Source organism: Daktulosphaira vitifoliae, unplaced genomic scaffold (assembly GCF_025091365.1).
Source record: "Daktulosphaira vitifoliae isolate Bord-2020 unplaced genomic scaffold, ASM2509136v1 Scaffold_4, whole genome shotgun sequence".
NCBI classification, from domain to species: Eukaryota; Metazoa; Arthropoda; class Insecta; order Hemiptera; family Phylloxeridae; genus Daktulosphaira; species Daktulosphaira vitifoliae.
Window position 1 is genome coordinate 34295670 of NW_026099575.1, and position 12475 is coordinate 34308144.

At 25.1% G+C, this 12475-nt stretch overlaps 1 protein-coding gene across 4 annotated transcripts in view; it reads left to right on the forward strand.

The window, feature by feature from the left end:
- LOC126905893 (dopamine D2-like receptor) overlaps positions 1 to 11962 on the forward strand; it is a 148700-nt gene extending 136738 nt beyond the window's left edge. For 2 of the 4 annotated variants that reach the window (XM_050686016.1, XM_050686017.1), the window contains exons 4-8: positions 1492 to 1695; positions 3358 to 3461; positions 3845 to 3992; positions 4056 to 4344; positions 11476 to 11959. In XM_050686016.1, the coding sequence (XP_050541973.1) occupies positions 1492 to 1695; positions 3358 to 3461; positions 3845 to 3992; positions 4056 to 4344; positions 11476 to 11690 (960 nt within the window). In that variant the 3' untranslated portion in view covers positions 11691 to 11959. Of the gene's footprint in view, positions 1 to 1491; positions 1696 to 3357; positions 3462 to 3844; positions 3993 to 4055; positions 4345 to 11475 lie in introns of all 4 variants that reach the window. The other 2 variants (XM_050686014.1, XM_050686015.1) reach the window with 2 other exon arrangements.
- The last annotated feature ends 513 nt before the right edge of the window (positions 11963 to 12475 follow it).

Consider the following 12475-nt stretch of genomic DNA (forward strand, 5'->3'; position numbering starts at 1 on the left):
AAAAAAAAAAAAAAAAAAAAAAAAAAAAAAAAAAAAAAAACACATCATAGTAAAACCAATACCTTCTCAGCTTCGCATCGAAGCTAAAAGTTATATTTACTAAAAAAGCCAACTTCCAAATTAATTGAAATATTTTATAACTAATTTATCTTCACGAGTTAGAAAAAACTTTATCAAAACAGATTGATGCGCTACAGTTAAACTACAAACTCTTATTTTAATTAACGGCCAGCTTTTAATACTTACCATAATTTTAACGTGTTCATTTATTATTTAAATGTAATTTTTTTTTTATGCGAAAGAATACCTAGTGTATAAGAACTATAGACAAAACATATATAGAGTGCGCCTTAGGTATTAAATATGAAGTCATCATTCTTGACTAGACACGAACAATCTATTGTGAAACAAAATTTTTATTATTTTCCGTCATGAAATTATTTTTTGTTATCAGTATTTCAACTTAATTAAATGAGCCTTATAGTTAGGGTGCCGTAGCCTTTTTAACAATAAAAAAAAAGCTAGATTAATGTTTAAAATTTATATTATTCATAGACAGTCGGATATTAGTTTGCTTTATTTTACACCGGTCCAGATAACAGAAGTACTCGTAATATTTATAATATATAACAGTCGTAATAGAAAAGACATGGCTATTAATAGCTCTTCTTGAAAGACGAGATAACCTGTCGATATCGCAGCACATAAACCAACGTAAATTTAATTGGAGACAATATACAGATCTTCATTGAATCTCAAACAATAAAAACATTTTTTTAATTTACTGATCAACAAAACACATAGTGTATAATTAAATTATTATACAATGTTTTGTTTACATAACCGAGCAATAATTAACTACAATTTATCATGAAATAGCTTTTAGTTTGAAAGTCAGCAAAAGATTTTAGGAATCTCAAGAGTACTTTTGCGACCTCCTGCAACTCGTAATTACCCCCCTGCCTGAGAGTAATTGTGAAGTGGCTTATAATAAACGTATCACTCTGTACATTATGTCTATGCTAAAAACGTGATGAATTCGTTAAATAATATTTTTAATATTTTGTAATTTTTATCATATAATACTTGAAATATTTAAAATGTCTTAAACGAAATAATTATGGTATACAGTTTTCAAGATATATTAATTATTTTAAGTTTGTTTGTTATTATGTTTTAAAATCATAATCGAGTTAACAGATTTGATAGTTAAGACCTGAATAAATAAAATATTTTTTGTAGTTTATTTTTTATATTTCTTTATTTTTTCTTAAATACTTAATAAATTAAAAATTATTAACTGAAATGATAATTCATCTGTTAGTGAAGAAATACCAATGATGTATTAGTTTTTTTCTAAGTAAATTACAAAGCGTTAATGACCAATTTAAAATGTTGTACGCTAATTTTTTTTATTACCGACTTCTATCTACTTGATATTTTATCTGAAGTACGTTGTAAATTTAAAAATAATCATTTTATTATTTTTAGGCTTTAAACATAAGAGCAAGGAAAGCTAAAGCGGCAAGAAGACCACAACTAGGAAGGGATTTAAAACCAGGTATCATCATTGAAAATGTAGCTCATACTAGAAGACGATTGGCAGAAACAACGTTGCTTGCAACAGCCTCATTAGCTCCCGGAAGCACCTCCATCATTGATGAAGCACCAACAAACACAGGAAGTGGTAGTCAGGTTGTTATACATTATTTAAAAAATAATCCTACATTTGCTCATAAAATTTCATTATTACTTTTATCAAAAAGTTTAATATTTTATTTGGTTAATATTAGTAACTAAAACTTTCAAGTTTATACACTTCAAAATATATAAAAAATGATGTGTAAAAATTAACTTCAAACGAGATGAAACGAGAAAAAATGAATAAAATTTACAGTAACTTATCAAATAATATTAAGAACAAAAATGAATTATAATTTAGTTAATTATAAATGTATATAAAAGGATAAACAACTTAAAAATAGGAATTTTTATAAATATAAAACACACTTGCTAAACAAATTAAAACTCTTTTTAATTACAATTGTTAAAATAAATTAACTCTTAATAATGCATTGATAAATAATTAATACTTTTCATCGTATTGAACTAAATTTTAAATTTCAACATCACATGAAAATCATAACTGAATCCACAACATTTACTTTTTTTTACCTGTGGTAGATTTAATGGTTGAATCGTTTAAGTTGACATGTTCACAGATAAATCAAAGTTTCTTCGTATTTTCATTAGTAAGGCTATCAATAACATTTTCGAGTATATGATGTTGTATTCTAAATTCTTTTTTTCAAATTAAAACTTTATCTACCTACTTTAGAACAAAATAGAACATTTAAATATTTTGGAAGTCTTAGAAATCCCCTTTTTAATATGAATAGCCATCATGATAACATTATTTTTGTAGCATTTATCACAAAATTTACAAGTAAGTTTATGTCTTTTTTAGTTTTATCATAAATAAAAATATTATTTTTTATTAGTTTCGGTGTCATTTTAAGGAATGAATTAAGGGAACACACATACCATTACAATTAATTGGTAACAATATTTAAGGGGGGAAATTATTAGAGATTTAGATAATCTACTGCTGAAAAATAAGTAATGAAATAATAACAAAGGGAAACAATAGTGATCAAAATTCTATTTTTAATTATCATTCCAAGTATAATTTAACTTCATACGAATTTCTCAAGAAAATTAATTTACTGCTAAAAAAAAAACATTATTATATTTATGTAAATTTACTGTTATCCATAAATTTTACCGGGGAAATTTACAAATCCAACATCTCTAAACATGAATACTGTACAATAGGTGAATTTGAAAAAGGCCCTAAGTTAACTATCAGAAAATAATCATGTGAAACTAGGTTTTTGAGTAAATTTAACTGTTAAATATTTAAAATGACGTCACTAAATATAAATTAAATTTTTATTGCATTCCATTTTTTTTAAGAACAATAATTGAATATTCTCTTTTGCCTCAAATTGTAAAATCCCAATAAGACGTTTCAGTCCAAAAAATAATTTAATTTAATACTAGGTATTTTTTAATCATTTAATTAAACCATTAAAAACACGTTTACTTTATCTGGAGTTATTTATTGTTTTATATTTAAAAAAGGAAACATTATTATAACTTTATTTCTTTTTTTATGACTTAATTATCATTGAATTATTACTATTATTCAGTTTACGATAAACATTTTACTCCTATCTGTTTTTATAAAAAAATATCAACAGAACTATAAAATTTTACAATTCATACAACATGTATGCGTACATGAAATGTTTTACTAAGTATGAAGATGTTTCTAATCAGTTTTTCAATCAATAGGACGAAGAAGAAGAAGGCGGATCACCTGGCTCCGATGACTGTCATATTTTACACAATGACAAATCTACGGACTTTATTCTATCTACAGTAATAGAGGAAACCGCGTAAGTTTACCGATCTTGTTTTAAAATAATACGTTTGATTAAACCTGCTAAACGGTACTCCTCGAGTTCTGGATAAATATATTGAAATTTTTTATAAATAAGATTTCAGTTTTAAATTCATCGAGAAGAGAATTTAATACTGGTTGCTGTTTTATGTATTTTTTTACATACATTCTGCAGAATAAATTAAATCAGAATTACATACGCTTGATTTCATGTTTCACGTTTGTTCCATTAGCTGTATAGAAATGGATATACTTATCAATTAGCTTGTTTTGTNTATATACTTATCAATTAGCTTATTTTATATTCATTAAGAGTTATTCATTTATTTGTATTTAATTAATCGGTATCGCTGCATTTCGTTTTTCTTTTTAATTTAGAATGGTGGCAACGTTAGCTACTCCGCAAAACCTTCAAGCTGATCCCAATGGCAATCTAAGTAGCAGGCCGCCAAACGTGGATCTAGTTTCTAAGTCTTTAAAACCTGTTCAGACAGTCAGTTCCATTAGTGATAAAGTTGGAGACAAGGTATTGTAAAATAAATGTTATTAATAGTCACTCAGTCTATAATACAACAAAAACTTTAATTAGCTCTCCAACAAAGAGAAGGACTCGGACGAGTCAATGGTGACTACGGACTCCCAAACAGACAGGTCGAATCGCATGACACAGTCACTCGTAAAGCGTTCATTGTCGTCGATGCTGCGCAACTGCTCCGAAGATGACAACTCCAGGTGTTCGAAAAAGGACTACAAGTCGTCAGCAGAAGGTAGCAGTCGATTCACGATATATAAGGTTAACAAAGCGAGTCGGAAGAAACGAGAAAAGTCGTCGGCGCGAAAAGAAAGAAAAGCAACGAAAACCTTAGCCATAGTTCTCGGTAAGTCGTTAGCTTAAAAAGTACATACTCGTTTACACACACAATAGGCACGCGATGTACGTCGAATGAAATATGGCTGTTTACGCTCTTGAAAATGATGTCTTCTAGGCACGCTGTCACTTTTATCTTAATGCTGCAAATATTTTCCGTCGTCGCCTTGCCGACGAAAATAAGCTTAGTCTTTATCGGTCGGCAGTACCGCCGAGTAATAGTCGGAAAGAAACGAAATAAAAAAAAGTTATATTTTCCATTGGCAACTGCGAGCAAAACAACATACCGAAACACAAGGAATTCCTATGGGAGCATAATGTATTGTGTAATGCATAGCGGCACTGTGGTGTTTCATTCTTCCTTGGTTCTTTCTTTTTTCTTTCGTCACAGTACCTGCGCCCCGTTTACATTCGTCAGCGGTTACTCCATGGTAAATTAATACATTCTACAAAATTACTTTTATGTTTCCTAACACTCAGAGGACTTTACTCGAAACATAATTTACAAATGACGACAAACAATCTCGCCATTTGCTCGTGCAAAATTAAGTATTACCAGCTAACCTCGAGTTTTTTTTACGCGGCTTTAAAATAAAACGAAAATCTTTTCCTCGATTTCATTAGTTTTTACTTAATCTACTACAAGCCATTTATTTTTTACTTCAAAGTCAGTTTGCATTAAGCTCCGTGTACTTTTATAACAAATATTATTCTTCTTGAGATAATAGGTAAAACTAACTCACTAGAGAAACTGCAATTTTTATTGTAGGGATTCGCGTTGAAATACATTTTTGTTAAGTTTATTTGACACAAATCGGACATCGGTTTCAGAAATATAACAAGCAATGCACATTATTGGTCTATTTTTACTTCGTATCATTATAGTTCTAAAATATTTTTTTTGATTTTCCCGAGTCTAAGCTCGTAGAAAACCTTTGTAAAAAATACAACTCGCGTTAAGTTAATATCATAAGTGTACAATGAAACAAGATTTTATCGTGAAAGATAAATAATAATAAATTTCAAAAAATCAAACACACGAGTAATTTAACTTACTTACGTCCTACTGGTTCTGAGGTGGAAAGTTTAAATTCTATTAAAAACGTTTCAAACTGAAGTACTTAGACGTAACGCACGTTATCATAAAGCCGAAAGTACTCATAATGTAAAAGCATTAGAGTTGAATAGATCATCTAACATTTTTGTAAGTTTTATCTATAATCTAATAAAACGTTTGCTATAATAACTATCAATCGAAAACTACTTTTAGTAGAAACCCACTAGAAACTTTTGTAGAAAGACTTATACCAACAGCGTTTTGTTAAAGTAATGTATTATTCTACGTCTCTAGGGATTATGAGTCACGAGAGATTCAGTTAGTTATTTAAAGCATAGATAAATTTTTATCTTATAAAAAAAAAAAATTCATTGAAAATACTAGTTAATCATCACATACATTAATTTTACTAACTATTATATATATAAATATAACTTAATAATACAACATTTTCTATTTAATAATATCCATCTTATTTGGATTATGTAGAAAGGGTTTAAAGTGACATTGAAACATAAATTGTACAAAATGAGTTTTTTTAATTGCTCTTTTAGGATTAAAATGTTCTGAGATTGATTAATATTTAATCTTCTAAAATATTTAACAAAATTTCATTTCATGAAAAATGTCAATTAAAAAACAATCTTTAGACAATGGCGAAGTTAAGGTGTAATTTAAACTGATGAAATAATTAAGATGTCCTGATTTTAATAATAAGAAATTTCAAGTAAATTAAACATAATTATTTCACAGAAACGTTAATACCTAAAAATAATAATTAAAAGAGAAACTTTTGAGATTTAAGTGTCTTAATGTATAACAATATTAAATTATCAATCCGAATTTAAATTTTATCCTTAACGCTTTGTTCATTTTATTAACAAATTTAGTTAGTTAAATAATAATAATTGACATGTTTGTAGTCATTTAAAATCATACACTTCGAATTATTTAGAAAAAAAATTTTTTTTTGAAAAAGTAACTTGTTTTGGTTAAATTCTTTTATTTTATTTATTTGATGTTACAATATTTAAGTCTCTAAATAATAAATACTGTTAATATACGTCCATAACATTTATTAAAATATACTTTACTTTTTCTCTCACTTGTTATTAATTATTGAAGCTCAAAAGCGCGTTAGATACATGTTGGCTTTGGCAACCCTTTTAAATTTTTATAATGACGTTAATACAGATGTTCTTAGATCTTTTATTCATTCACAAATGTTTGCAATTCTTTGCAATTTTTTTCCTTGAATTTCTAGCTAAGTCATTCATTATTTTTTAGTTTAATATTTCGTTAAAGTTTCAAAAATTTATTTGCAGTTTTTAAGTATTAAAATTGTTATTACACTGTTTATTTAATATATTGTTGATTCACGAAAATAATACAGTGAATGACAATATTTATGTTATTATTTTCAAAAATACTTTTTTGTCTAAGAAGTATCTTCATTAATTTTTCTGTAATATATTTTTTCTTTCTTAAAAAGATCTTATTTAATAACTTGAGGTTTCAAACATTTTGAAAATAAAATAGAAATCTAATAATTTGTTAGCATAGACGCGTAATGAGAAGATATTAGTTTTACTCTGTGACTATATACACAATTAATCCGATCCTACTGGACCGATTGCACTCAACGAAACGTCAAAAGATTACAATTTTTATTTAGTTAAAACTATCAGAGTTGTAATTTTAAAAAATTTCCCCTGAATCGCCATTGTAAAAGAAATTATCCACCTAAAAAGAGTAATTAATAATACGTAAAATTTAAAACATTGTATTTAGCTACTTATGTATTTATGATGAAAACATCGTTCCCAAAATACGTACAAGTTGGATTATACGCGAACTCATAGTAATTTTTGTGGCTTGAAGTTATATATTTTTTTAATTTTAAATATATTTTTAAATTAAAATTAATATTTTAGTTTTTTTTTTATTGAAATAACATTTTGAAAAGTGGACAAATTATTTCATAATTTATATTGTTTATACTTATTTTGAAAATACAACCATTATCCAAAATACTGTGGGAGTATTTAAAAAAAATTTTTTTTTTAATTTTTAATTATTTCCTAAAAACCTGACTTCTTAAAACCAACATTAGATTTAAACTATTACAATTGAATAATTTAGTTAATAAAAATTACAACATTTTTGATAAATATAATAAATGTTTTTCACAATTTTTTCATATGTGTGACGCAATTATTTACGGCTGTGATTTTAATTACTGGCGACTATCAATCAATATTAATCTAAAATAATAATAACTTCACTATGCTCGATCCCGACTTTACATAACTTTTTTCATTTTTCATTCCAATTTAAATATTTGATGTATACTTAAATAATCCACTTATTGGCCTATTCCTAGTAAAATCACGTTTATTCATATTAATGTCCAATTTAAGATATAATATAAATCATTTTTTTAACAAAAGTTTAGAATCGTTTTTTTTTTTGTACTACAAAATAATAGACATTTATATTTTATTTCTATCCTAAAATATATTTAGTAAGATTAAATTTCGATCTAACAATTAATATCCAAAACATTTATTAGTAAATATTGAATTGTATAAATGAATATCAACAATATTTTTTACGAAAAAAAAAAAAATCAGAAACTTTTTTTTTATAGCCTTTTATCAACCCTTTTTTTTCGATAATTACTTTAGATTCTAGCTCTATTTTTATTTAATAAAAATTCATCACATGTGGCTAATATTATTTAAAATTAAAACTATATAAAAAATATTAAACTCAAAAATTCACAAAAAAATTATTAAAAAATCTCCGGTAGCCGAATATTTCATCATTTCACAAAAAAACACATAATCACTTTATTAAAACTATAAGACTAATTAAAGACATAATAACAATGCTGTGTACCTGCTAATATCGATGTCATAAAAAACCAATTAGCTACCTGTATTTGTAAACCCTTGTGTATTATACATGTTTATTAACTTAAAAAATTGAAACTTTAAGTGCTTATATCTAATAAACAAATAAAGTTATACTAAAAATTCAAATGCCATTTACTATTAAATTAAAAACTCAAACATTTTATTAAATTCAAAATATGTGTTCCCATTTAAAAATACAAAGTTGACACCCTTACCAGGCAAAAGGGATGATCTTAAAAAGTATTACATAGTTAATAATTCAAGAACAATGTGTAACTAAAGATAAAAAAAAAAATGTTTAAATTATTATTACTCTGTAAATAATTGAGTGGGTTATGATAAAAAAATCATCCTGTATATATTTAATTTATCATTGTTGTATTTTAAAATTGTAAAACGCAAAAAATTTAAATTATAAAAGGAGATTTCTGACTTTATTGCGCTATGCATCATTTTTAAAAAATTGATTTTTACGATCTAGATCTACAAGTTGAACTTAAAGTACAACCATAATAATAAAGCGTCCTTGAAATTATAATAATGTAACATACATTTGGTGTATTCCGAACATAATTTAATTTTCAGAAATATATTCAATGATATTACATCAGAGCATTTGAAATAATTATTTTTCGCTTTTCGATGAGTGCCACAAATAAAAAACCACAGAAAAATTGATTAGTGTTATTTATTGTTTATTTATTTAAATATTCGCCACTCTATGAAATACAATGAGGATTTCCTCTCAAGACACCTCCTCACTACGCCATTTGTTATAAATATTTCATCAAATACTTCTGTACAAGGCTATTATAATTTTAAAACGAAACTTTTTTTGGACTTCAACTGCATAAATTTGAAATTATTCAGTTTTACACCATTAAACGATAAATAATTTAATGACGCGTATTATTTATAAATTTAGTTGATAAATTACAACTAAATTTTATAATTATAATTTTAAAATATCAATCTTAAAATTTCAAAAACAAGTTTCCCTGTGAAGTGTCAAAGTAATTTCAGAAGCTGTGAATTATTCTTTGTTAAAAGCAACGGATCACTCAAAATTGTAAACAATATTATGCCATCAACTTCAATGTATGGCTCTTTACGTAAATAATTCTCATATTTGCGCGTAGTATTCTATGAAGAACACGAAAATCCAATATGAACTGTTTGTTTTACCTTATGAGTAGAATGCTATCTAAAGCTTAGTTTTGATTTTGTATACTAAAGCCTCGTTGAACCAAATTTAAGTGAGCAATATGAAAAATTACCCGATTCTACTTTAAAATGATATTGACATAACACGAGATTTACTGCTAGTTTATATTGTAATGTATATTTTTAACGTTGAATTAAAACTATATAAAATTAGTTTTGAATTAAAACCAATAAAATATTCACTGTATCTCTAATGAACCTTATTTAATAAATGTTATTTTAAAACTTTTTAATATGGATGCTCAAAATGTACATTAGCTATACTTTTATGGGTTTTAACTACTTTGAAATTATTTCATCTTTATGAATAATGAACACCAATAAATCATAGTTTCATAAAAACTAATTACCGGAAAGTTGCATTAAAGAAACCTTATCGTTATCTATTATACACGTCATTGCAAATGCTTTTTTTTAATCAGTTTTTTTTCCGAAAGAGCTTCAATACTTCTATCTCACTAATTCAAAAAATCTTTAAGATATTTTATCTCTATGGATTTGCAAGGCTAATCACCAACGTGTAAAAAGTTAAAAGCTAAGTTAGTTTTACTTTATGCGTTATGTTAAAAAGTTAAGTTAAATTAAACTTTTTAGTTTAACGATAATATTGAGATTTTACGCTAACTTAGTTTTGAATAATATTATAAATATGATAAAAAAAATGTTTAATGAGTCGTCAAATTTTTAAAAAATTATAATTATTATTGATAGTTATAATATTAATAATGATAAATACGTTTAATGATTGTCTGCATTGCAAAAATGAGTATCTTGGAGTAATTTGAAATTATTTAAGAGAAAGAAAATAATACGTTATTTTTTTTTAGCTTATAATATAAATAGGTTTCTAATAATAAACTAATTATCTCAATAAATTATAGAAATTATTTATACTCAAAACTTAAAATTTCAGTCAAATTAATTTTTATTTTAATTTTGTAAAAAAAAAATAATAATAATGAATCTACTTAAATATTATCCCGATATCGTTTTTTAAATTAACTTAATTTTAATAACTATTTTTACTCTTTATCAAAAAAATTATTTTATTAAGGGAAATAATGATTTTTTTTATCTGTCATTCTAAATCGAAAAGTCAATAAAATAACTTAAATATTCCTATTCACTTATAATTTATTTTAAGTTTTTTCAGATAAACGATTTACTGTCAAAATAAATATGATCCACGCGGTTAAAATATTTCGATTCTGTAATCTCTATAATAAATCTTACATATTACGCACATACAACCAACTTGATTTTTCCTCAAATAGTACTCAATCAAAATTTGTACTACACATTTGTATCTGTATTCAATGAAATATTAACGATTTTTTAAATTTTCGTAGAACACTAAATATTTTTGAATATTACCATTGATGTAATACATAAAAAATATGTATCAGTGAGTGATAAATTATAATGGTATAAAATAAAATTTAGTATGTATTGCATTCATCAATCGACAAAATGGTCTTTAAAGTCTACCAATAACCTATTTTAAATCGTTTAAAAATCCACGCACATCTTCATATGATCCTGTTGCAATGTTCGCCATCCAACCAATGGCTTTCTGAGTTCAGGTCTTTTAAGTTTAGGCTATTAGGACAATTTTTGTTTTATTCCTGAATTGATTTATTGTTAATAAAACACTTGATGAATTTTTCTTAACGATTAGTTATGACAACAAAAATAACAATAAAGTTGTTAGTATTAACTTCATATTGAAAAATATTTTAAATAAAAACCCATTGAAAATGCGATAATTATTTGTTTATCTTTTCGGAATAAATTTTAATTGACTTTTATATTATAATAAGAATAGTGTTTAAAAAATAAAGAAGTTGAAAGGTTAATCTACAAATGACATCCAAATCCTCATCTTAAAAATATTATTTTTTTTCCTGTGCAATAAGTAAATTAAACCGTGTTTTTGTTTCAGGTGTATTTTTGTTTTGTTGGGTTCCGTTTTTTACGTGCAATATTTTGGACGCAATATGCAATAAATTGGAAAAAAACTGCTCCCCAGGTGTTCGAGCGTTCATCTTAACTACGTGGTTAGGATACATGAACAGCTTCGTTAACCCAGTTATTTATACCATATTTAACCCAGAATTTAGAAAAGCATTCAAAAAATTAATGAGAATTGGAACTTGACCCGTAGCTGATGGCCCAGACAAAAGTATTACAAATGTTAGTCATCATTAAATTAAACACATTTATGTATTTTTGTCTCTTGGCCGTGTAAAACTCATTTAATTCAATGCTATCAAAATCACGGTACTTTAATATCAAATTTGTAACTACACTGTACTATTAATTTATTATAACTTAACCTAAAATTCTTGTAAAAATTGATATAAATAAAATTAAAAAAAACTTTTCAATTTGTCTATGTACACATATTTTAATTTGGTAAAAATATTTTATTAAATCACAAAAATATTATTTGCGTTTTTAATAAAATAAAGAAAATAGTTTTAATAATTAAAAATTAATTAAAAAAAAAAAATGTTAAAATAAATAACTATAGTACACGTTATTTAGTTTTCAGTTTTAAAAAATAATTTTCTTTTTCTGTTTTTACAAACTCAAATATTTCATGGTATTTATTGTAAACATAATAAAAAAAATTAAGTAATAATATACATCTACGAAAAATAAAATTTGCTTGCGTTTCAATTTTTATGACTTACGATATTACGTTATGTATACATTTGACTTTTTAATTAATTACATCATTACATTCCACCAAAATAATTTTGCTTGCAGAAGTAATATATTGCTCAAAAAATGGTTATTATTAATCATTTTATTTAAAATTGCTATATTTAATGTTTTATTGTACATACAAAACATTTCATTATGGATAAATCATTTTCTTTGTACTTTATATTTTATGGATAGTAATTTTTATTTATTGTTCAATTCACACTTTCTAT